At 36.8% G+C, this 27,599-nt stretch overlaps 1 protein-coding gene across 2 annotated transcripts in view; it reads left to right on the top strand.

The window, feature by feature from the left end:
* LOC113647318 (GRIP and coiled-coil domain-containing protein 2) overlaps positions 1-16,996 on the top strand; it is a 29,120-nt gene extending 12,124 nt beyond the window's left edge. For both annotated transcript variants that reach the window (XM_027154009.2, XM_047815266.1), the window contains exons 13-23: positions 1,670-1,832; positions 3,369-3,469; positions 3,898-3,975; positions 4,507-4,644; positions 10,509-10,630; positions 11,877-12,053; positions 12,518-12,735; positions 13,212-13,397; positions 14,486-14,625; positions 14,832-15,033; positions 16,623-16,996. In XM_027154009.2, the coding sequence (XP_027009810.1) occupies positions 1,670-1,832; positions 3,369-3,469; positions 3,898-3,975; positions 4,507-4,644; positions 10,509-10,630; positions 11,877-12,053; positions 12,518-12,735; positions 13,212-13,397; positions 14,486-14,625; positions 14,832-15,033; positions 16,623-16,696 (1,599 nt within the window). In that variant the 3' untranslated portion in view covers positions 16,697-16,996. The remainder of the gene's footprint in view (positions 1-1,669; positions 1,833-3,368; positions 3,470-3,897; positions 3,976-4,506; positions 4,645-10,508; positions 10,631-11,876; positions 12,054-12,517; positions 12,736-13,211; positions 13,398-14,485; positions 14,626-14,831; positions 15,034-16,622) is intronic.
* Positions 16,997-27,599: the final 10,603 nt, after the last annotated feature.

Genomic DNA, 27,599 nt, shown 5'->3' with positions numbered 1-27,599 from the left:
TTTTTTTTTTTTGTCATCACTGTGATAGTGCGAGTAAATCAGAACGCGATTGGTTTGAGGTAGACCGTGCCACGATTGGTCAGCGCCCTGAGACCGTTGTCCGATTGGCTGGAGTAGTGGATTCTTGTTTATTTATTTATTTGTGAATTTCATTTCTTTTTGTGAAATTTGTAAAAATATTTGTGAAACTCTTTATATTTATTTGTGGATCATAGTGTATTTATTCAGAATAACGAAACAATTCTGACCCCATAACTTGACCTTGTCTGATTTGACTGCTTATAAAAAATTAACTATATATGACAGCCTTTTTTTTTTTACCTTTTTAGTCTAACTTGTTTCCAACATATTAACATATATTTTGCTATATAAATATCTATATTTGGTATAATAAACCTTATTTATATACAAAAATGCCTCATTTTCTAGTTAAAAAAAACAGAAATTTTGAATTATTTTCACTATAGAGGCACAAAAGTGTATATCAAAAGTGAGAAATATTTACAAATGTGTAGCTTTTTTTCTAGAGGCCTAATGAAATGCAATACCCAATGTGTGTGTGCATGTGTGTGTGTGCGCGCGCATGTGTGTGTGTGAAGCTTGTTGGTAGATCAGATTTTGCCCCAGCTGGACAAATGCATCTAACAAGTGTGAAATATTTACAAATGAGTAGCTTTTGTTTTTTCTGGAGGCCTAATGAATTGCTATGCCTAGTGTGTGTGTGTGTGTGTGTGTGTGTGTGTGTGTGTGTGTGTGTGTGTGTGTGTGTGTGTGAGAAATGTTTACAAATGTGTAGCTTTTGTTTTGTCTGGAGGCCAACTGATTGCAATGCCCAGTGCTTTGAACAGTGTTTGGCTGTGTGTGTGCGCGTGTGTGTGTAGCATCATTTCGGTAGATAATATTTTGCCCACTGCTAGGCGAAGGCATATCAAAAGTGTGAAATATTTATAAATGTTTGGCTTTTTTTTCTTTTCTGGAGGCCTAATGAAATGCATTGCTCAATTTGTGTGTGCATGTGTGTGAGTGAGTGTTTTGGGTGCGTGTGTTAGTGGACATTTTATATGTGCATTTTTGTGTCTGTATGTCTGTTCATTGCGCTCAAAAGGGCAAAAGTGTGATCTACTATATAGCCCCACTAAATGTGGCTGGGTCAAAATGACCCAAGAGGATCACGAACGCATAGTATATACTGTTCTGAACACATAGTTCAACGAAAATAGATTTCGTAGAAAAATTAATTTTGCTTGCAAAGTTCATAATTTGGAACAATCCTGGTAAATTTCAGGCAAATATGTGGAAGAAAACCAAAGTTATGACACATTAAATTCTTCCAGCGGGGTCAAAAAGACCCAGGGACAGGTTAAGAAGGCCATGACAAAAGTCTTTAAGTGAATCACGGTAGTGCAATAGATAAAAGATTAAAAAAAAAAAATTATAGACCATTGCAAAAATAAAGAGCACACACATGAGGCAGTTTGCCCCAGTATATTTGGCCAGGACTTATCATTGCACATCTTTCGAATGCATATAATACTGTATATGCAGTGCTGCTTGTGTAGATGATAAATTTATTTTTGATTTGTTATTTTGCTTCTTATATATATTTTATTATATATAACCTTTTTTTATTATATAATATTTAAGCCTGGGTTTTTTCTCTTTTATTTAGGGTGCCCAGCAGAGCACTTTGTTGGACATGGAGATGGCAGATTATGAGCGGCTGGTCAAAAATCTCAACCTGCAGCTTTCTGACAAGGACAGACTGCTAATAGAGCAGGAAAGACTAACTCAGGCTCAGAGAGAGAGGGAGGAGAATCTAAACCAGGAAATAGGCAAGTGTTTTCATATTTGTTTTGACAAAACACCACGTGCAACCTATATTGCAAACACAAACATGGACAACCTGATTTCAACAGATTTAGTAGGAATGTGATCGATGATACTGTTGCAGATTTGATCAATCAAATCATGACTTTCAGTCATGCACCAAATGAAAGTAAATGAAAATAGCACATAGACCTATACAACCTCACAATAACTAGGGAGCTGATAACAATTTTTTCAATGACCTGTGTCTATTAAGCCCATGCCCCCATGTTCACTAACCATTAACCTGTTCCTCCCATTATTACACATGACCAAAGATTAGAACAGCAAGTTTCACCATTGCAAATTCAGTTACCAAATTCAAGGTTAAAAAAATAGTGATTGGGATTTGTCATATTGTGTATTTTAAAAATATCTAATAATCTTTTAATTCTTTTATATGCTGATCATATTATGCTATTTCATTTTTGAACAAGGTTAGAATTGGACCCTCATAAATGAATCATGATGTATAGTTCCAGTTTATATAATTAATTGAACACTTAAATCCCATATTAAATCTGGGTGAATTAAATATTCAAGTTAAATTTTTTTGAAAGAAGAGGAATTCATTCAGTAGGAACAACACAGAGTAAATGCACGTAAATAAGAGTGAAATGGTGCGGTTAAAAAGTAGAGCTGAGGAAGGTAGAGGAGTTTAAATACTTGCAGTCATCTGTCCAACATAAGTGCATGTGCTCTGTCTTGTTCCTACTGAATGAATTCCTCTTCTTTCTAGTGCATACCTCCACCTCTCCAGACTCATCTCAACTTCTTTTACTCTTACTACACATCACAATGTCGTCCGTGAACATCATAGTCTATACTCCTGTCTGATCTAACTCACACCCACAACTTGTGTGGCATTTATGACATTTTGTCCATTACCCCTTAAATTTCCAGCTTCATAATCATCATGTCAGACACTCTCTTCACTTCTGCAACACTCCTAATATACTGTTCTTTCAGGAATAGCTCTACACCGAATCTTTTCCTATCTACACCATGGTAGAACAGTTTGAACCCACCTCCAATACTCCTAGCCTTACTCCCCTTCCAACTGGTCTCTTGTACACCTTTCTCTGATTCCCCTCCACTCTCCTACACTTCCTCCTCTCTCACTGCCTCTGGATATGTCTTCCCCTTCTTTGCTATCATCCAACAGTAGCACTGTTTCCACAAGAACCCTACTGGCCATCAGTACCTGTGGCAGTCGTTGGTAACCTGGGCCTTGACTGATCCAATACGGTTTATGGAATTCTGGCTTATGATCCACATAATTGATTTGGCATAGGTTTTACACAGCATGCTATTCCTGACACAACCCTCTCCATCTATCCGGGCTTGGGACCGGCAATAAAGTCACACTGGCTTATGCAACCCCAGTGACTGGGTTGTCTATAGGGATAAAATTAAATGTACAAAGTGCCGATGTTTTCTAGAACTGTTGGTAATGCACTGGTTATGTTCAGTTGGAGAAACTAAACATTTTTTTACTCTAGAATCATTAAAGTCACTTGTGGACATCGGAGAGGAAAAGACTGCAAAAGTTAAACAGCTGCTGGTGAAAACTAAGAAGGATTTGGCAGAAGCCAAAAAGGCAGTGAGTACCATGTGCTTAACCACATTAGGTCTGTGAGGTTTACTGCATGATTTGTTTTCCATCTTCACCTGATCACATTTATTGTTTAGGTCAGTATTCACCTCACTCAGTATAATTAACTGAAATTGGTCTGTACAGGGTATAAGTTTTTATTGAGAAATGCATAAGATAGGCCTATTTCCGCTGGACTACTTTGCCATCACAGCGTTTGTCTGACAGGGTGTTAGCATAGCAAAGTCTTTGCTCTTTTTCACTGAGGAAAATGGCTCAGGCTAAGGCTTGTATATAATCATGTTGTTGATTTTAACACTAAACACAACAATATAGATTTCCGTTTAAATCTACATATTGTATCAGTCATCCGTTAGTCCCTAAAATTGTCTCCTGAAAAACCTCAGATTATTTTTTTCCAACTGTTTGATTTTCAGGAAGCATCTCAGATGATCCTGCAGTCTTCTCTGAAAGCGGAATTAGAGGAAATTCAACAGCAGCTGGAAATTTACAAGGTAAAAATATATATTTCGTTTTCTAGCATAATTTAGATAAATACGGAAAAATGTGGCACTCTAGTGGCACATACTGTATGTAATTAGCATTAATTAACATTTTTCTGCATAATTGTGTGCCATAATTCTCTGTTTTAGTTCCCATGTTGCTGTGTCTTTGATTCCAGCCATTCAACATGTAATTGTGACATTTAAATGATACTATCTAGAAATGAAACATACAATGATACAAAAAAACAATCATTTTTTAAGGAAAGTAGAATGAATGACCAATCCTTCTGTTTTTGTTAGTTTTCATTTGCTCTCCCTTTAACGTGTATGGGGAATGGACGTTTGTGGGTCAAACAGTCGACATACACCAAAAGACATTCTAACTCAATTATTTGACAAAATCCTTTTACAATTTCATTTCCTAGGTTAAATCGGTTAATTTTTTTTGCATCACAAAAACCCGCAGCTTTAACAGGGGTATTCAAATGTGTTCTTTTCACTTTCTTGTAAGTGACTGAGTGTGAATGTTTTATGTCATAGATTCAGTGTAGTGAACTGACTGCAGACCGGCACAGGCTTCAGGAGCAGCTAAAGTCAGTGAGCGATCAATATCAGAAGTCGGTCACTTCCTATCAGTACCAAGTAACCGCTTTACAGAATGATTTGAGCTCCACAAAGGTATCTAAACCCTTCATACATTTTACCTGCAATACTGAGCTATTCTAATACACAGTGATTTGAACAAAGGTCTCTGGAACAATTTGGAATGCCTTTATAAATATCACATTTCTGTACAAGATTGAATTGACTATACATTTGGACAAATTTGTTAGTACCCTTCCTTTAAAGAATGGAAAAACTCACAATGGTCACGGAAAAATTTGAAACTAACAAAAGTTATAATAAAAGAAAATATTACTGAAAATAAATTTACCGGAAATTGTCTAATGAAAATCAGACATTGCTTTTGAATTGTGGTTCAAAGAAGTGTTTAAATAACAAACTAATGAAGCTGGCCTGGACAAAAATGATTGTTCCCCTAGAAAAGATTGAAAATAATTTGACCATAGGGACATGGTCATGGACAGTAAAGTGTGCCCTGTAATTAGCATTGCAGCTGTCTTCAAACATGTAATCGGTCAGTCTGCCTATTTAAAGGGTGAAAAGTCGTCAATGTGCTGTTTGGTATCATGGTGTGCACCACACTGAACATGGACCACAAAAAGCTAAGGGGAGTTGTCTCCGGAGATTAGAAGGAGGGTTAGGAGCATGCTAAAGGTAAAGGCTATAAGACCATCTCCATGCAGCTTGCTATTCCTGCGAGTACAGTTGCACGTGTTATTCAAATTCCACTTAACTACAAACCGTTGAAAGGAAATTATTTACATTTACATTATTTACTGTCCAGTATCATCTAAATGAGGATTTCGAGAATTTCCTTGACTCCGTTGCCTCCGGCTTGCTCATTTGGGATAGATGTTAGGGATACAGTATCTCACAGAAGTAAGTACACCCCTCACATTTTTGTAAATATTTTATTACAATTTTTTCATGTAACAACACTGAAGAAATGACACTGTGCTACAATGTAAAGTGTACAGTACAGCTTGGAGCTGGTCGAGTAGGATTAGTTAGTCCGATCATTAATAACCACTAGCCACAGTATCAAGCCCTGTTTACAGTTATAAGTTTATAATTTGTTAACTTTACTATTCTTTATATTTATTAAAATGTAATGATTTTATAGTATTTATTGGTAATATTAATTGTAAACAGTAGTTATGCTGTATGCTATTGGTACTTATAAATAGTGCAGATACTGTTTGCACCTCAGGACTGTTGTACATTAAACATTATGCAATGATAACAGAGTATAAATTATTAAATAGATAAATGAAGAAAATGTACAGAGACCTTAAAGAATACAACCAATCAAATAAAACAAAGCCTTTTTATTTCATGGCATTTAAACTTTTTTTATATCATTACACTTAGGTTTATGCACTGTACAGTATTCTAGTACATTCCCGTGTGTCCACCCTGATTCTTAATCACAGCAGGGAGAACTTTATACAACATACGATAATTATATATTTGTTGCAAGCAGATTGTGTAATTTCCTCAAACCAGAATGTATGTATGGCAGCAACTAAGTCAGATTGTGTGGTTGGTTTTGCTTCTTTTTGGATATAGTTTTTCAGAGCATGGCACACCATCTCAATGGTATTCATGTCTGGGGATTCTGGTAAAATCTTCACCAAGTTAATACCCTCTGCAGCAACGAGCTTGCTCAAGGTCCAGGTGCTGGGTTCCTAATCAGAAGGTCGGGGGTTCAAGCCCACAATCTACTGCGACATCTTCATCGGGTCCTTGAGCAAGGCCCTTAACCTGCTCCAGGGGTGCCGCACAATGGCTGACCCTGCGCTCTGACCCCAGGCTCATAATATGCAAAAATCCTGGGGGGAAGTCGTGGCCTAATGGTTAGAGAGTTTGACTCCTCACCCTAATGTTGTGGGTTCGAGTCTCGGGCCAGCCACAACTGAGGTGCCCTTGAGCAAGGCAACGAACCCCCTAAGTGCTCCCCGGGCACCGCAGCATAAATGGCTGCCCACTGCTCCGGGCGTGTGTTCATGGTGTGTGTGTGTGTTCACTGCTGTGTGTGTGTGTGTGGACTTTGGATGGGTTAAATACAGAGAATGAATTCTGAGTATGGGTCACCATATTTAGCCGTATGTTATGCCACTTCATGTCACGTCAGTGTGCTTCGGATCATTGTCTTTGAAAAAACTCTGACTCTGAAGATTTCAGTAATGTATGGGGCTGCGGTTTCTTTTATTATAGCATCTTCAAAAAAGATTGGCCCATAATCACCTTAAAGATTGCAATAGTACCCAGTCCCAGTCTGAATATTGCTCACCAAAGATGAACTTTCAGAGGATGTTTCGGCTTTGGTTTTGAACATGCGTCTTCCTTTCTTATGAAATGACATGGGTGCAAAACGACCCAAAGCCACTGTTGTTTCACAGTGAAAATTACATTGTGTAACAACTCCTTCACGACGATCCATTTTAGGGCTTGTTGGAGATGTTTCTCTTTATTTTTGTCTCCATTCATGGGACAGTGTTGAGTTTTTCTATGCCTCCTCCTAAGTTTTTCCTGATCCTACAGTACATATAGATCCACTCACTAATGTCCACTCCATTGTTATGCCATAGCTGCTTTTTTGCTGACCTTGAGGAAATTTCATCATTTTGCCTAATAATATTCTCTATTGCCATGAAAAGTGCAAAACATGAAATAAATATTTGACAATTTAGGCATAACAAATATAATACATTGTAACATGTGTGGTAGCATCTTGTAGGGAATAACGTACTCATTCATTTTGTGAGGTTTATGTTTGTAATGTCTTCTTATGGTGCTCTATTGTGTGTACATCAATGGAATTCAGAAATACCGGTGTATTTCACGAGTGGACTTTCCAGCATATCTCATCTTTCTGTTGTCTTGGGAATGAAGTTTGTTGAAATTAGTCATTTGGTGCAACATGTGGATGGACTGTATTTATCCAGTCAAGGAGTCTAAGGGGGCATAGAAATATGTGAGAATGGGTTGTAGATAATCTAGTTATGCGATGATCCATTAACGAGTAACGTATGGTAAACGTAACGTAAAAATCTCATACTCAAATGTGTTAAGTTATGATCAGAATTCACAAAACATTATTAAGAAGATTATTCTACTCATCTGCCACATTCTTTCTAAATTAAAATGTAAGGAAAAAATGAGCAATAAACTGTTCCTGTTTGCTGAAAACTGCTGTGACCTTGTAAACATTTCAGTTTCTGTTTGATGTGTTTGAGTCCATCTCTGCTCATCTCATTCACAGAGGTGTGAAGTGGAAGATTCACTCTGTGCGGCTTTAGGTGTAGTTTGTCTCGCCATGTATCTAACTCTCAAACTTGAGTGATGTATCTAAATCTTTCTGACTTTCTGAAATTATTTAAAAATTATGCTATGTGATTTTATTTAGAGGATAATTAATGCTTTCTATTGTAGAATTCCTAGCCCCTATTCAGTCTATTATAAGACTTTACAAAACGTAACAATATCAATTATATTAAAAAAAAAAAAAAAAAAGGAAGTCAAGCATGAAACTGCTGAGCAAACAGTGGCCCCAGTGGCATGAGATGATGAGCGTGTACTATTGACCCAGGTTTATTTTACTATTTATTAACTATTTTATTGTACTATTTATTAACTTCTGCCAAAATAGCTTTTTTACACTTTTCCATCACATATCAGATCATGAAGGCATTTGTTTTCAATAAAATTAATTTAAAACTTAAAATTAAGTTTTATTTATAAGTTTGTGTTTAGGGTTATGTTATAGGGTAGGTGTAGGGCTTTATGTCAATAATAATGATCATCCTTTTTTATAAATATAATGATTTACACTCTGTTATAATTGCATAAGGTTTAATGCACAATGATACTGAGGTTCAAACAGTATCTGCCACTATTTATAAGTACCAATATCATAGAACTACTATTTACACTTAACATTACCAATAAATGCTATAAAATCATTAAACTTTAATAAATATAAGGAATAATAAAGTTAACAAATGGTAAACTTGTATACAGGGCTTCATACTGTGGCTAGTGGTTTTCCAAAATGATAAGACTAACTAATCTTACTCAACCAGCTCCGAGCAGGCCTCAAACCAACATGACCATTGCAGGTCCGATACAGGAGACAAGCGCATTAATGATGACGCTAAGCGTCTGTTGTTAGAAAACATCTTGCAGTCAGGTTTACGCACTCTCTCCTCTGGCCTTCCTTACACTAGCCACCCAGCATTTCAACAGTTTTTGTTTCAACAGTTTTTGTATGACTAAGAGCTTCAAATTTTATTATTTAATAAGAGAAAATTATAGCTGGCAACGGCCATAAATAAGATATCAAACGAGTAAAATGTACACAGACTATTTAAACTCCATTTGTGAAATTTTCAAGTACATAAATATTGTAACAGCTACTACCGTTATGTAATGTATGTAATGGAACACTGAGGAGGACTCCGCTGTTGAAAGCAAATCATAAAGTGACACTAGAGTTTGCCAAAATGCATAATGACAAGCCACAAAGCTTCTTGGAGAATGTCCTTTGGCTAGATAATACAAAACTGGAGCTTTTGATCACAGATGCAAAAATGAGGTTTAAAAGGAAAGAACACTCTGTCTACTGTAATATGGAGGAGGCTTAGTTATGTTCTGGGGCTACTTTGAATCTGCCACAGGGTGTTTGATTCTCTATAGGATACAACGAAATCCCAAGATTGCCAAGGCATTTTGGTGCGAAATGTGCCACACAGCGAAAAACACCCAAGAATGGCTAAGAACAAAACATTGGACCATTCTGAATATGTGTCCTGATCTAAATGCTATTGATCTGTTGAAAGAGCTGCAGCATGCAGTCTGGAGAGGCACATTTCAAGCTTGAGACAGCTGGAGCAGTTTGCTCATAAGGAGTGGGACAAAATACAAGTGGATGGGTGCAGAAGTCTCATTGAGTGTTAGAGAAATCACTTGACTGCAGTGATTGCCTCAAAAGGTTGTGCAACAAAATATTTAGTTAAGGGTACCATCATTTTTGTCCATGCCAGTTTCTTTTTTTTTTATTTTTTTTTTATTCATTTGTTTGTTTGTTTGTTTCAAATGCTTTGTTGAATCACAATAAAAAAAAGCACTGTTTCCTACTAGCTTGGTTCCGAGCTCAGTTCTGAGCTTAAGGTTTTTTCCTATCATGTCAGGAAGTTTTTCTTGCCACGGTCACCTCTGGTTTGCTAATTATGGATAAGATATAGTAACTTAATTTTAAACTTTTTTTAATTCAATTTCTATACTTCTGTAAAGCTACTTTGAGACAATGTGAATTGATAAATGCACTATTACAAATAAATTTAATTGTGTGTGTGTGTGTGTGTGGATGTGTGTGTGTGGATGTGTGTGTGTGTAATGCAATATACTTTGAAAAGAATCAGTTTAACAAAAAATCTGGTTTATCTCTCTTATCACACTTTTACTTCTGTTAATTTGATCTTCTCTCCTGTAAAGAAGACAAACTAACAGTGTAAAGGATATGCTGAGTGAGCATATTTCTTTATTAAATACTGTGCATGCTTAACTCTGAATATGGCCCAAATTATGCAGTGAACAATAACCTTTATTGCATTATTACTCCAAGTATTATATCTGACTATAAAGGTCTTTTAAGACGTAACTGACTTCCAGACATTTAACAAATTCCAGACACTTCTTAACAAATCAATAAATTGTGGATTTCAGAGAATCAACTTGGAAAGCTAAGATGATTTAGGCTTCCATGTCAGTATAGTTCATGCTTTTACATTGTTCATTTCTAATAAATTTTAGCCCTGATTATGTAGTTTGTGATGCATATAAGACATGTGTAATGTGTAAATGTGTGTTTTAATTTAGAAAAAAAAAAGTTTATATACTTGTGTGTAAATTTGCAGGCTGAATTGGAGTCCACAACGGCAGAGTTTGAGAGTTACAAGGTGCGAGTTCATAATGTGCTTAAGCAGCAGAAAAGTAAGAGCACTACTCAAGACGATAATGATTGTTCCAAACAGGACAGGTGAGATTTTCTTCTGTTACTTACTGAATCAGCATTTGTTTTTGTTATTTTGTTGTTGTTGTTGTTGTTGTTTTAAAATAAATGATATAGTATTGTTCCACTTAATCCAATAATCCAGTGAACAAAATAATAAATGGAAATAAAGCTGAAATTAGCAGTTAAGGGGGGGCAAAAACTTTTTAGTGATAGTGATTTTTTTTCCGAACAGGTAAGGGCCTTTTTACACCGATTTTGTTAAAACTGTTCAATTTACATTAGGCCACATAAATGCGTCTTGGCGAATCGGATATCAATCCGATCTTTCTACTCCCGCCCAAAATGCTAATATATTTTACCTAATTTCCGGGGTAATTGAAATGGAACACACTTTGGTGTATGCGGTTGCTACAAAAAACAGCATTTACTGTTTGCTGCATTTCGCTGGCGGCAGCAGTGCATTTTAAGACCAAACGAGACACCTGGGTGAAAGATCGGAGCCAGCGCTGGTGGGAAAACATGTTTGTTTCTGGCGCGATGCACGACTCGCGGGTCACCTGCGAGTGACGTACTTCTGTTTGTGAGGAGCATAGTGCTGACGTATGCTTGAACAACCACATGCATTTACACCTGTCCAGTTTCATCTGAAATGCGTCCCAGACCACCTCCTGAAGTGGTTTGAGCGATCGGATTTATATCCGTCTCGATACCGTTTTGGAGGGCTTTTTACGATTGGATAGCTATCGGATCACAGAAAACGCATGAAGTGACCAGGTGTAAAAAGCCCCTTAAGCGTTCCTATACTTGTATTACCTATTTGTTTATGGGATCTCATGAAATAAATAGAATAAAAAATATTCTCATGAAATAATGAAGAAATAAGCCACATCTGGCCTTTAAACTGCTTACCAGTCAATTGGGCTAACTATGTGCATGAGATAATGGAAGGACTCTGTAATAAATGGCTGTAATTAAGGTTGAATTATTTCATTAAATCTGAATGTGTACATTTATATCACATCTTGATTGATGAATTTCAAATCCATTATAGTGCTGTACAGAGGCAGAATTCTTAAAATTGTATCACTTTTTAAATAATTATGAACTGGACATTATGGGTACTTTTGTAATCTTGTGCCTTCAATTTAAGTGAAGCTGTTAAAAATCATCTAATTTACTAACAGATTTAAATAATTGATTCTTGTTTATTGAAAGCAGTTGTGATGATTCATAACACTTTAAGCACCAGTTGATATTCTGTGTGTTGCAGGGAGACAATGGAGGCCATAGTGGACCAGTTAAGGTCCAAACTGCAAGAAAGTCAACTAAATGCAAAGAGCTGCAATGCCGAGCTGCAGCAGCTTCAGACGGAATATGACACTCTTTTGGAGCGTCACAACAAAATGTTGCAGCAGACTATCACTAAAGAGGCTGAACTGAGAGAGAGGTAAACAGGAGCTGGTTTTATTGACTCAATTAAGATGCATATTGCATGATTATTAATTAATAGACATTTTAAAAAGATATATTTATTTGGTTAAACTGAAAGCAGTAGATCTAATCAAAGCATAGCAGATAATCACAATTATTATCCTAAAGGTTCTGCCTTGTTTGTAAAAACACTTCACATGTATCCAGACTGTCTAGAATGTGAAATTCAAGGATATTTCCATCTATAATGGGTGAAGCACTGCATTTGATTTGCTACCCAAATGGGTAATTAAAGTATGTTGGTTTTAATAACCAAGGAATGAATGAATGAAAAGTTTCACTGTTGTGTTAAGAGCACTGATCAGTAAAGCTGCCCCTATATACAGTATAATTGCTGCTATGATAACAAACGGGTACTTAGATAAACCACTATGTAAAACCAGCACCTTCCACTTTCTTTTTTTAATACCCCAATCTCAGGTTACTGTCACTGCATTCAGAGAATGTAGCGCTAAAGTCAGAGCACAGCCAATCAGTAGCTCAGCTAACGGCACAAGCAGAAACATTACGCAGTAGCTTCCGTGAGCAGCTGCACCACTTTCAGGATGAACATCGCAGCACAGTAGAGACCCTGCAGCACCAGATTAACAGCCTGGAGACCCAGCTGTTCCAGCTGCAAAAAGAGACTGCAACCTCAGGTAAGAACACTTTCAGTTTTTATTCCGTGTTTCTGTTTGGCATTGGTCAAATCTGTCAAAAATCTTTGTGTATATCAATAGTTTTTGGCTTATAGTGAACAATGGATATGTTGCTCCATTTATTTATTTGTTTGTTTGTTTGGATTTTATGTTTTTGCAAGCTTAAAATTGATAAAACAAAGGTGTTTCATATATAATAATCAAAATCAATAATAAATAGAAATAAATTGTAAAGCTACAATTAGCAATTAAGGGGGCAAACACTTTTTTATCCACCCTTTAATGCGGTAGAACATCAGAGAACATTGGGACCATCAACACTTGATCCCAAGGAATACTAAATATGAAATCAAGCTATTTGCTGAGATATTGCTTTATTTCCTGTTTTCAGCATATGTGACAAGGTTCATGATACAGCACACCAAATGGCATACATGTAATGCCTGGTCTTCCAAAAAACTCTTTTGTCGCTTTAGTTTCTCAGCAGCAGAGCAAGAAGCTACAGTCAGACAAGAAGCTTACAGATCTTCCTTTGTTTGAGATAAACATGGCACGAGAGGACGGTGAGGGAATGGAGACAACAGAAACAGAGTCTATCTCCACAGCAGGGACTCCTCCACCCAGTCTGGAGCAGCTCCTCACTTCACCTGACCCCAAACATGGTAATGTATATTCCACTGATATTCCTTAGATGTAGTCCAGTATCATTTAACTCTTTCCACAGTATATGCTTTTACATTGCAAGTTTGAACAGATTTTATTACAGCTGTCTAAATAAATTATTTAAAATTCAAATCGCTCCTTTTTTTTTACAGTACTTGTGTGTGTTGTGAGTTTTGCTACATAATATTGCAGGTATCGTAACTTAAGGTATAAAATTGCTAGTATTAAAATTATTATTATTAGTAGTAGTTTTTTGTTTAGAAATAATTTACATCTAAATGTAGAATCACTAGAATTTATCTGGAAAGTACACAATACTGAAGTTTTAGCTACGGTGTGGGGTTCATGTCAAAATGAATTTATTTATCCCTTTCTAGGTGGTTGCCTTTCTAAACGTGTTTTACAGCAACGTGAGTTTAGGATGCAGATCGGTTTAATAGTGCTTTATTTCCATGAATGTTACAAAGTGCTTTGCTGCCAGAGCAATTAACATAAAATGAGAAAAATCACTAACAATATTGTGACATAAATAAATGGACCCATTGGTATTTAGTTATTCAGAAGTTAATGTTTATTATTTTTCCCATGAATTTTATAATTTTATTAGTTATGCCTACTCTGACAAAGTTATATGGGCAAACAGAAATAATGTGCTAAATAAAAACATACAGAAGTAAATAATCAAAATAAAGCTCCGTGTTTAAAGTGTTTAGCATGTCTATCTTCAGCATATTTTTAATGCTTGCTAATGTTCTAAATATTTTATTAATTTAATATGATCTTCCTTTAATTTGATTATGCTCAAAAACTGCATAGTTTTTGAGCATAATCATTTTACAGGAATATCATATTAAATTAATAAAATATGTTTCAATATTGGATAAATGGCTTATGTAAATATTTCTTGATCATTATGTTGATTTTGATGTGTACGTGTCCATGTGCATCTGTTTGTGTGTCTGTCTGCGTGTGTCCCTGTACATCGGTGTGTCCCTGTCTATTCGGGTGTCTGTGTGTCGCTGTCCATCCGGGTGTCCGTGTCCCTGTTTGTGCGTGTTTCCATGTCTGTTTCCATGTCTGTGTGCAGAACCGTTTGTGTGGCAGGTAGAGCCCACAAAGGAGGAGCTAACTAACCAGCTGAATACAGCTACACGCAGCATGGAGCATATGAACAGCCTGCTACATGAGAGTGAAGCCACCAACGCCATCCTCATGGAGCAGATCAATGTAAGCAAAATGTTGCTACTCTGGCCGTCATAATATTGTCACACCCTTACTGTATGTGTGCAACATTATGGGACAGCACTAGTGTGCTTGCAAACTAAAGGATGTACTGTTTAGAGGATAGCATTCATGTTCTGTCAGTTCTGTTAGAATACTGTCAATGGACATGTTCACATGGACATAATAATCTGATTAAATTTTTTTTGCAGCTCCTGAAGAGTGAGATGCGTCGTCTGGAACGAAATCAGGAGCGAGAGAAATCAGTTGCAAACCTGGAGTATCTGAAAAATGTGTTGCTGCAGTTTATTTTTCTTCATCCTGGCAGTGAGAAGCAGTCGCTGCTGCCTGTCATACACACAATGCTGCAACTCAGCCCAGAAGAGAAGAGTAAACTTTCTGCAATTGCACATGGTAGGAACATTTTGTGGCTGTGTCTAATATCTAATTTTATTTTCTCTGGTTTAATGTTTATTAAAATAGCAAAAAATACATTCATTGGTAATATAGGGCCTTAAGTTAAGAAATTATGATGGCCGTATACACCCCAGTAATTCTGTGTTAACCAGGATCGTCGTCCCAAAAAACCTAAGAGCTAAGCAAATGGATTGTGAAAACTAACTTGTATTCTTCATATGTTGACATGAGTGGGATTTCTCCACTTGAGTCTGTATTTACACAGTCAAATTCTCAGTGATTATTGTAATATATATTAAACCTGTCAAAAATACCTTAACATTCAAAACTACATCACTCATCTCGAACATTAAGCTTGTCCAAAGCCATGAAGCTTATTTTTTTCATCACAAAGTGAAAATATTCATAATACTACTCCATGCTACTATGCAGAAATTACCGTCCATAAAACGTTGCATAACATTTCAAAATAATTCACAATCATTAACTTTTTGATAACTTTCTTAAACTGAAATTCTGCAAGCATTATAGTAAAAAGAATCTATGGTGGAGTTGAGTCTAATAGTTTACATGCACATTTCTTTTGGCATGGTAGTTACACTACTGTACCTACTTTGTTCACATCAGAAGTAAATTTTAAACATTTTTTGATATATTTATTTTAGCTTTAATTCATTATATGAATATTCTGGTGGTCCAGGAAATTCCAGAAATTGATTAATGAATTATAGAAGCTCCTAATTGGCCAATTGGAATGCACCGATGTGTAAAAGGGCCTATCTTTAGAGCCAGTGTAGTTTGATTGCACTGGAAGTCCAAAGCAACTAAGATAAGACAAAAAGGATGTGGACCTTCACAGGTTTGGTCCTTTTAAGGAGCAATTTTCTAAATTTACTGATGGTAACAAAAGAATCTGTATAAACATTGAATGCAAAAAATCTTGTGAACCATGGGGGTGGCAGCAGCATGGTGTTTCCAATAAAAGGCACTGATCATCTTGGTTTGAGGAAAGAAAATGGATAACGTCATGTGGAAGAAGGACTGGCTTGAAATACTGAAGCCAGAAAGCTCAGATTTTATGGCAACAGGGACTTGAAGACAGTGGCTTAATGGCTACAAGTGGCTATGACAAACCCCTGATCAGCATCACCACAGATGTTGACTAAACTGAGCAGGGTGGGCCACAGAACGTCTGTCAGGAAGAATGAGCATAAATTCTTGTATTGTGAGAAGCTTGAAAAAGGCTACACCAAGAGTTTGATTCAAATTCATGTGGCACTAAAGGTTTGTGAAGTGGCACTAAATAAATATAAATATTTGACCAGAAAATCTGATGTGGAAATAGTATCTACTTGTGGAAATAAAGCAGATAATACCTTAATAAGTGACCTACACTGTAATACAATTATGCTATTTTCTTTGCTAAAAAACTGGTTATGAATGCCTTTATCTTATGTGTTTGTAAACCTTTTTGCCTCAACTGTGTATCAGTATTTAGGGTCATGTAAAGTTTATGGTAGAAGATCAAGAATAATAGAATACTTTTTTCTTTCACACCTGCATTTTTAACACAATGTTTAACTCAGGTGAAGAAGAGGCTGCAGCGTCTAGAGGATCCGGTTGGACTTCATATCTCCACAGTTGGTCTGGGATCAGATAAGCACCAAAAGCATCACGTATCCACGGAATCCATGAATGTCTGTATGATTCTATATGAAAAGAATATTCCTCTGTATTTTTTAAAGATTTTTTTTTTTTTGTGAGAAATGCAATGTTTTTTTTCTTGTGACAACTGAGAGTATGCAATTGACTTGTGTAGCAAACTGAAAAGTCACATTTTTTGCACATATCTGTTAATCAGCGTTCCCTGATATATGTGAAGATAACCCAAGTGATTAATATGTAATATCTCTAAAGGCACAAATCAAAAATGTCAAGAGATTAAAGAATTATACTGAAATGTTGAAACTTTATCTTGTCTGTTCTTTTACACGTCAGTCTACTTCATCATCTTGTAACTGTAATCAAAAATAAATTGTGTTGTGTCAAGGGTTTTTTTTTTTAAATATTACCAGAATAATCTAATACAATCCTTGTCTCAGATCCTGAGATCATCTCAGTTACTTTCATGCATTCTGACAGTTTGATATACAGTAATATAAACCTGAAACTTATAAAGACTGAAAGAGTAGTTCTGATTCATTTGTAAGACATCACTGTGGCTTGTTTGCAATGTGGAACTTCTTGATATCACTTTTTATTAACAAGCCTGTAGTGGAAATTGTCTAAGCAGTTCAGTTGTTTGATGTTCCTGTTCAGTTAAACAGGCTCAGAAATGAGGTTCTGGCTCAAAAAAAGAGAAAACTTCACATTTAAGTGTTGCATTCAAGCAATAATGTATAATACATTCTTAATGGGGGGGGGGAGGCTAAGTAAAATACAACTACAAGGGAAAACCAGGGCTTAACCATTATTTTTAACAGTTATTCCATATCTCTCAAAAGTTTGCAGAAAATTAGGCAGGCAACATTAAGCATGATTAGCAAGTGTGATGTGCAGTTTCTACAGTGCTACTGAATTTAACAATTTTTGAGGATATTGTTTTATTTGTTCTAATTAAATCAGTATTCCCAAAATTACCAAAATGGAGAAAATGTGTATGTGATGGTGTATTAATAGCGCTGGTTCTTTCTATGGTCAGTCATAACATGTGTAAAAAGCAAACATGGAAATTGACAAGATAAATAAAGTTTGGCTAATAGACCCCTGCTGAAATAAGTATGTACACATGTTGACAGCTGTAAAAACAAAGAGGTTCAAGAGGCTTAGCATGATTAGCTCTGGTGCACAGACACACTCCAGATGAAAGATTGTGCACTTGACATACTGTAAATTAAGAAGGTTGCACATCCTTTCCCCAAGCTTACCCAAAGGTTTTACCCTCTCTGCTAGGGGCTAAAAATGTAAGTGATTAAAGAAATATGAAATCTTAGTCTCTCAACTTTAAAGTCTCTGGATTTAAAACTGAATTCGAGAATTGCACCAACAGATTAAAACATTACAGTAAAAGGTTCTGCATAAAAGAGTCCACCATATCTTGATGTGTTTCCAAACTTACTAGACATTATTGAGGAGGTATTGCCAGATATTTCTACTGGAAAATGTTTAGTGTTTGAAAATGGGTCAAGCTACTTATTCTTTTGAGATATTAATTTTTGCTATATAGGCAAATGCCCTGTGTTTGTATGTATATGCACAGTAAAGAAACATAAATGCCAAAAATGATTTTAAGCCACCGTGAGAGGCATCTATTAAAACTTCAAACTTTTTTTGTTGTTGTTAAAAAGCTTGTAGGTTAAAAAATGACTTAAATAATTTCCGATTGAGCTAAACTAGAACTGGAGTCCTGCAACAGAAACCTGGTATTTCTTTTTACATTTTCTTTAACAGAAACTGCTATTATATATCTTTAATCTCAGCTTCCCTCTTCTTTCCAAGATGTAAAAGGGTGATTCTCAGAATTGGGTGCCCTTCAAGTCCCCCAAACTTACTTCAAAGATTTTCAATTGAAGGAAATCACAAAATGCATTTTAACGCTGTCAATTAATAGAACCAGGTGCCTTTGCATTATAATGCCACACAATTGCTTTTTTTTTCATTTTAATTTAAAGATAATGGGTTGCCTAAGTAGTAGACAACAAGCATGTTTGCATGTCCTCACTAACCATCATTACATTTTCATTGAATATCAAACAAATAAAAACTGCAATTAATACCAAAATGTTGCTGCTAATATAATCATATGTTGGTCTACTTTAACTAAAATATACACACACATATATAAATGCATTAATTATATATGAAATCGCAATATTTATACACGTCCTCCAGTTTGTTTTCAACCCCGTCACGCCATACTATTTACCCCCTTATAAAAATAATGGATCAATCCCTGTGGCATCACATCCAGGAAGTGACAACACACAAGTCTCTTGAAGAACATGCTGCAAAGAAAGGCAAGTGTCAGTATCTTTTCTTACCTATATTTCATGTTTTTCACTGTCAGATAAAGATTGTCAGGCTCAACATTTCACCCCTGTTGTATGACTAAATGATAGTAAACATCGGTTTAAGAAGAATTAAATAAAAGTTTTGCAAAACATTAAACTTGTATGATGTCGTAAATGCCATGTGATGCTACTGTCTTAGCTAAGTATGGAGTTACAGCTACTGTTAGCCAAAAACTTCAACCCCGTCACATTTTTTATTATAACACGGTTGAATCGTTGTGACAGGGTTGAATGTTTGACACTTCTTAGTAGATTACTCAATTGTAGACTTGTTGTATTGTGATGTGAACTGTTAGAAATAATCAATTATGGTATTTTATGTTCAATATTTTCAGACATCCCAATGGCAAAAACTGCAGCAGAAAGGCAGAGACAGTACAGAGCAAGAAGAGATGCAGACGCAGAGAGAAGGGAAACATATCTCAGGAGTGAGCGTGAAAGGTGGAAAAGAGACACAGAGGCAGGGAAAAAGAAAAAAATAAGCGATCTGGGTGACAGAGCTAAATGACATAAGCGAAAGATGTGGAGGGATGCTAAAAAAAGACAGAAGAAGAGGGAAGCTTTGAGGAATAGCGACACCCCTCCACAAAGTCCGGATAATCAAAATCCAGGGCAACCTAGATCTGGGTCCTCAAGGTCATTTGTAAGGAGTTAATTTAGATTAGATTGTTGAGTGTAAGTTTGTACACTAACAATCTAAGTTTGGAGCAACTTGCTGAGCAGTTCCACACACACCTAAGCAAGTTCAAGAAGCATTCATTCAATATTAGGCAACAGTATGCCTGCTACCGTGAGCTGAGAAAGAGCATGGCTACTGATGAATGTCTAATTTACATAGTACAGTTCTGAAATCCAAGCAGTGCACTTTGAATCATCTCATCAACAGGCGTCACTACATACAGGGATTCTTTTTGTAGGCAATAGTAAAGAATCGACCTGCTTTAGCACAATATCTCCATAAAGCACAAAGGCCCAGCAGCTATTTGGGAGCATCTGAACCCTGTATTGGATTATGTGCAGGCAAAACATCCAGAGGTTTCTGTGATGCACTTCTTTAGTGATGGGCCTTGTACCCAATACAAGCAGAAGGGCAATTAAGGCAGGGACATGGAATTTTTTTGAGGCCTGCCATGGCAAAGGAGCACCAGATGGTGTTGGAGCAGCCTTGAAGACTGCTGACATGCTAATAAGCCATGGCCGGGACAGCCAAGATGCACATGAGCTCTTCGAGGCCCTTTTGGAGACCAACACCAAATGGAAAGATTGATTGATGTTTGTGATTAATTAATGCTTAATGCTTTTGATTTAATGTTAAATACTTACTAAAATGTTTTTGTTTTTGCCAACTTTAATAAAATACAATTTTACTGAATGTGATGTCATTAATTTTACAGGTAAGAAATCCATGCTATATTGAAATAATGATCATCACTTCAACCCTGTTATCATTTTCAACCCCGTTATGCTGAGTTCAACCCTGTTATTTGATAGTTTTTTATTAATATTTTTGTGATAAGAAGACAAATTGTTCAATGTTTGTTTTGCTGTGTGCAGAATTTACAGGACAGTCTGAAAAAATACGAAAGCCTGATTAAATTCTAATGCTAATGCATATTTTGTGATAAGATATGAAGACCAATGTTGGATAAAGTTTTCATGACTTGATTTGGTATTCAAATGGTGAGTATTTAAAAATAAAATTATACATGCAATAAATGATATCCAACAAGGGACATCTCATTAAAAAGTTTCTACAAGAATTTGCTTGAAAATCTTTTTAAATCATATTTAAACAGGGTCCAAGTGGTCTGTGATGGGGTTGAACTCCAAAACAACTTTTAGTGAGAAAAAACACTCAATATCGATTAGAATTTCATGCCTGAGGTGGGAAAATGTATTTTCTTAAAAGGTTGACTAATCCACTATCACATGAAATGACCAGAAATATAAATATTTAAGGTATATTAAAAAAAAGGTATGACCCAAAAGGCACCCATCTCAGAGAATGACTCAAAAAGAGAAAAAAAGTGTTTGCAGATCAGTGTGACGTGTTTGCAGATTTCCTCTGTGCTCACCCTCAAAGTCTTCATGTTCCATCTTCAGGGCATTGCTTTTTGTTTTTAATTGCAAGACTAGCTAGTTTGTTATTTAGTAATCATTTGTGTTTGATGAAACCAATTAAAACCTCTCAGAAAGTGCAGAATTTGTCAACCATTTGACAGCATCAAAATCGCATTCAAAACAAGCCAGGCATCCAGGGGTTCTTTCCTGATGGCTGATTAGCAAAGTGACAGAGACTGGACAAAAGGGCATTGCACATTTATAAACATCTCCTGATTCCTATTGGAGTTGCTAACAAGCTGTGTCAGTCAGATCTGCTCTGCTGGAGCACTGTGTTTTTTTCCTGACTGTCAGGTGGCAAGGTAAACACAGCACTCCTGTCAGTGAAACAGCTCTCTCACACACATTGTTGGGCAATTCAGTAGGCCACACTAATTAACAGAAAAATGCTACCTCAGTAAATGTTTTTCACTGCTCTGAGGCCTGCTCTCTATACATCCTAAGTGCTGAAACATAAAGAGACATAAGGGAACATAGGAGAAGACCAAAACCCTTGAAGTATTCTGTGAATGACCTGATTTCACAAACTCACTTTAATTTTCTTAGTTCAACTAGGGTGTTCTACTCAAATTTTACGTTGTTAAATTTTACGTTGTTTACTGTATTTTAAGCTTGAATCTTTGCATAAGCTTAGCATTTTTTTTTTATATTTTTTATGGATACAACTGCAAAGTGTCTTTATTAAAGTCCACAAAGACATGCTGAAAAGACATGAACCTAAGCACATGGAAGTATATAAATAATATTTAAGGAATTGTTATGTACAACCTTTAATGAAACAACTTACCAGTACACTAATTATCACAGATGGGAGTTAAATGAGCCTACTATATACACTATACTATATATACTATAATTCATTTATGACATTTGCTTGTTAAATAATTACACTGCTAAACATAAGTTGAAAAAGAACCAAGGGAAAGCAGGAACTTATTTAGTAAAACAGCTATAAAGGTCAACTTATAGCAAAACAGCTATAAAGGTCAACTTATAGCAAAACAGCTATAATGGTCAATTAAAATACATCTCAAATTTCAATTCAGTGAGAAAGTAGGTGAGGTTCTGGCAACTGTTGTGAAGAGATCTTTCTTCATTGGTAAATAATTCTGTCATCTGCCACAGTATTTCTATGTGCTTTTTCAGTCTTTTTGTTGTTCCTAAGCTCACCAGTGCACCCAATCTTTGTAAAAACTAAATGTTTCTTGCTATTTCTGTCTGTTCTGCTTCACTAGCCATAACAGCTTTTTTATATTTAGAGTAATAGCAACAGAATTTAGATGCAAATGCCATATATGAAATCCACGCTTGACCATTCATCTGCTTATACAAACTGTTGGATTAGCACACACCTGGCAATGGAACAACTAAGCAGCTAATTATACATGCTTTTGGTTCCTTAAAAAACAGGACTGTTAATCTATGTTATGTTCTGTACATTTATGTGTATGTTTATAGAGTATGAACCATATATAGTGTGAATAAGGTTGGGGTCCTGGTTGATTAAAAGACACGCACAATTTTAATTGTTCTCATAATGTATTCTACACAATGTTGACAAAGCTAGTATTTCATTTAGCCTCAGATGGGGCTGTTAAGGCAAGGAAAAGATGATTTGTAAACCTATACCATCTGCTGCTCCTCCCACTAACAGTATACTCCATCATCACCACAGGGGCATAATTTTTTTCTTGTTTTAAACAGCACTTTTTTATCATTTAAGTGAGTACACTGACTGCTTCCTACAAGTTTAGTGATTCAAGATATATATTGGCAATTACTCACCAAGCCTTGGGTTTCTTGTGTGTGTTGGTGAGAACCAATGAAAATCAATAGCTTGAAAAAACTATAAAGCTCCTTTCTATGGTCTTTGACACACTGTGGTCTTTGCTCACACTATTTCTCTACATAAACTCAGAAAAAGACCTTTATGGAACTGTAACCATGCTTTCTGATATAAAATATTGTGCAAAACAAAACTAGTACAATCTATACATTTTAAAAATGACATTTGTGCTCCTCTGTTTTCGCAGATTGTGTTATAGTCATAGACATAGACTTACAAACTATTGAAAGAAGACCATGAAGCATTTTTTGTCTTTCTACAGAAAAAAATCATGTATAACATATACTGTAGACTTATGTCAGGCTTATTGTACATGTCAGTTGTCAAATAATTTTGTGCAATAAACACAAATTCTTATAGGAAATTCTACCAGTGTAGAAAATATTGCAACAACACCAATTGACAGTAGAACAAAATGGTTTGCTGAAATGATTTTAGTTTTATTTTCCTTCATGCACTTTTTGGCGGAGAATGAAATTCTCATTCATCCTGTTAACAAACCTGCTGCCAATGTGTTTTTTCATTGTGCTCCATTTGTGCTTAACAGGATCATCATTTAAAAAGGAATCATTGGTGTAGCAAGATGTAGAGGTGGACATGATACATGATGGATTGGTTGCCACTGACCGATTATTTAAGTGAATTATTTTTCCAAGTTTAACTCAACAATGAATCAAAAAGGGGGTAAAACTTGATTGCTACACAGTAACATTTTGCAAAAAATAAATTAAGCTTGAATAAATTATTTATTTGTAATATTGTTGTTATTAGGTTTGTTACATTCCATAGAGATACAACATTGTTGTTTGTGTTGTAATTGGGATATACACCGTTTAAGAAAAAGCTGGATAGAATGTTGTATGTTACAAAGTTGTTACCTATGGTAACAAGACTGACTGACAACCTTAGAAAATGTAGTAATGTTAGTATCTTCATTTATTCTTACTTTTCTTTTCTTTATTTAACACATGGGGGAGCAAATAAACCAACAATGACTATACTTGACTTTCTTATTAGACATTGAACATGTAAATATATAACCAACAATTTTCAACATCTTCATCATTTTATTTTATTTTTTTTCATTCACTTTCACAAGAGAAGAGTTTCTCTACCTAGAAGGATGGGGTGGACTACCCAAAACCTTGAACCGAGTGTGGAGATTATTCTGCCCCATTGACCACACGGTGCTTCTCTCTAATTACAAACACAGTCCTTTAGATACCCGGGAGGAGTTCTAATCCGGCAAGGGTACCGACTGGTACATGGAGAGGTTGGTTGGGAACCCAACCGAACTTCTGCCGTGCTGGATGAATTTTCAAAGAGCAGAGATGCCTGTATCTCCGCCGAGTCAGGTAGGTCAGAAGTCCTTTTCGGAAGTGTCTTTGACCCACACATGTTCACCCGGACGTAAGAACGTCATGTCACATGCTTTGTGTCTTTGGTTGAAACATTGTTTCTGTTTCAGTCTGTACGTCAGTTCTTTCTGTTTTAGCTTTTCCAAATCTGCAGTCTCTGGAATGAGCTGAGACGGAATCACAGGAACTCGCGTTCGGAGCTTCCTTCCCATTAGGAGCTCGGTAGGACTGTAACCGTTGGTGAAAGGGGCCGATCGGTAAGCCATAACTGCGAGGTACATCAATGTCTCTTTAAAGTTAATTTTTTCCCGAGCACACATGTCACAGTTCTCAATCATTTTTGTAAGATCTTTGCTGAGACCCGGCCACCAAACTGACTGCTTAGCTCTTTCTCTGCACTTAGTTATGCCCAAATGCCCCTCATGCAACTTTGCCAGGATATCAGCTCGGAGTGATTTCGGAATGACAATCCTGAGTCCATTCAATAAGAGCACATCATGCACACAAAGGGACCCTGAGAAAGCCATGTAAGGCTGGATAGTTTGGTCAACAGAGAACTTACTTGGCCAACCTTCCTCACAGTACTTGTTTAGCTGCTGGAGTATATCTGATGAACAATTAACACCATGGAACACACAACTCCTAATATGTGCACTATGTATACCTCAATAGCACATTTCATACTTGCACTCTGTACATACATGCATACATATTGTCTGTACTGTTTACTTCAACTGCACACTTCACAATTGCACATGTGTACATACAAATTGTATATATTGTATACTTATTTGCATATGTATATTTCATATGTTTATTTAAACTGCACATTTTCACACCAGTAAATGTGTACATACAATTTCTTCTATAGTGCATATGACATCCTGTTACACTGTGGAGATTATGTCACTAAAACAAATTCCTCGCATGTGTAAACATGCCTGGCAATAAAGCTGATTCTGATTCTGATTCTGATAAAATCTTTGTCTTGGTGCTCCTGGATCTCTTTGAGCCTCATTTCAGTAGCTGGAATGCTCACCATTACAGAGTCAGCGTACAGGTCAATATCCTTTTCAGAAAGCCCTTCCGCTGTACTATTTATGGGAGCTATAGACAACACGTCTGTCGCGATGTTTTTGCCAGCCATATGTGATATGGTGTATGAGAACCTCAGAAGACGCATGCGAAGATGCTGAATGCGTGGAGGGAGTTCGTCCAACATCTTGGAGCTAAGCAGAGGAACAAGAGGTTTATGATCGGTTTCAATGTGGAAACTCTTCCCAATGAGAAACTCTGCAAACCGCTCACACACTCATGTGGAGGCCAATGCCTCCTTCTCTATTTGTGCATAACATTGCTCTGTCTTACTGAGAGCCTTGGAATCATATGCCACAGGTTTACATACATTGTGTGCTTGCTTCTGGAGGAGAACAGCATCTAGTCCGTATGACAAAGCATCTGCAGAAACATCTGTATCCTTATTTGAATCATACAGCGCCAAACCTGGTGGTGTTGTCAGTTCCTCTTTGTTTTCACATTACTGTACTGTTTAGTTTGTACACTATCCAGCTGCTCGTTTGCCATGTCCCACTTGAAGTTTGACTTGAGCTGTTCCTGTTGTTTTTTTTACTAGTTCACTCGGTTGAACTCGAACGACAGCCTTCTCAAGTGTCAATTCAGGGTCCAGCTGTAGTTGTTCTGACAGCCTTTTATCTGTCAGACCCACGACGAGTCTATCTCTTACCATCTCATTGTGCAGATCGCCATATCCACAGTGCTCGACTAAAGAGTGCAGCGCCGTTATGAAGTGATCCATGGACTCGCCCACTTCTTGTTGCCGCTGATTAAACTTCGCCCTCTCAAAAATCACGTTCCTTTGAGCTACGAAGTGATCGTTTAATTTGTTCTTTACTACTTCATAGTCACTCTCCGCTTGAGGACTTAAATGCAAGGAGGTGAGTATACCCTCGGCTTCCTCCCCCATCGTATAGATCAAGGCATTCACCTTAGGTGAATGTCTTGTCATCCGCCAGTCATCCGCTTTGAACATGGCCAGTCATCCACTTTGAACATGAATTTCTCCGGCAGAGAGACTTGAAATTGAGCTATGATAGCACAGTGCTAACTTGTCTCGTCAATCCTTCATGCTGACGGCACGAACGAACTGAAAGCTACACAGAATTCAAGTTTGCTAACACACACGTGCACAACGCTCGCCCACTATACTTCTGACAACATGTTCTGTCGTTTAATAGGTACAACATAAACCTTTCATAAATGGACCACGCGACAGCCGGCCATGACTTCTTACCAGAACTTTTATTCTTCTTTTCCAACAGTACCGTAACCCCCCAATATAGGTTCATAAGCATACTATATGCCTCATAACATTACCGTTAGTAACATAATACTAGAGAAGGCTGCTGGACCAGACGACAGTTCTGCCAGGGTGCTCAGTGAAAGTACAAAATAGCTATTGGATGTCTTCACTGAGATCTTCAACATTTCCATGAGTAGTGTTGTTGTTCCTACATGCCTCAAGAAAATCACCTTTGTCCCTGTGCCAAAAAAAAGTCTACAGAGCCTTGATGACTATCATCCTGCCTCAATGTCTATTGTCACATCACACTCACACCCATTGCTCCGAGAAGCTCATCATGAGGGACATCAAGACCCAGTTACCACCCTCACTGAACCCACTACAGTTTGCATATTATCCACGGACGATGCCATTGCCATGGCCCTTTATTTTTCCCTCACCCACCTGGACAATAAAGACACTTACTGTATGTATGAAAGCTGTTAATAGACTTTAGTTATGCATTCAACACAATCATCCCTCAGCAGCTGATTGAGAAGCTGAGCCTGCTGGGACTGAACACCTCCCTCTGCAACTGGATCCTGGGCTTCCTAACTGGGAGATCTCAATCAGTCCGGATTGGGAACAGCGTCCCCAACACCACCACACTGAGCACTGGAGCCCCTCAAGGCTGCATGCTCAGCCCACTGCTGTTCACCTTGCTGATTCACGACTGTGTAGCAATGCACTCATTGAACCATATCATCAAGTTCGCCAATGACACAACCGTGATAGGTCTCATCAGCAAGAATGTCAAGTCAGCATACAGAGAAAAGGTGCAACAGCTAACTGCCTGGTGTAGAGCCAAC

This window comes from Tachysurus fulvidraco, chromosome 6, assembly GCF_022655615.1.
Source record: "Tachysurus fulvidraco isolate hzauxx_2018 chromosome 6, HZAU_PFXX_2.0, whole genome shotgun sequence".
Classification (NCBI taxonomy): domain Eukaryota; kingdom Metazoa; phylum Chordata; class Actinopteri; order Siluriformes; family Bagridae; genus Tachysurus; species Tachysurus fulvidraco.
Note: the sequence above shows the minus strand (reverse complement) of the source record. Positions and strands in the feature narration are given on the sequence as shown.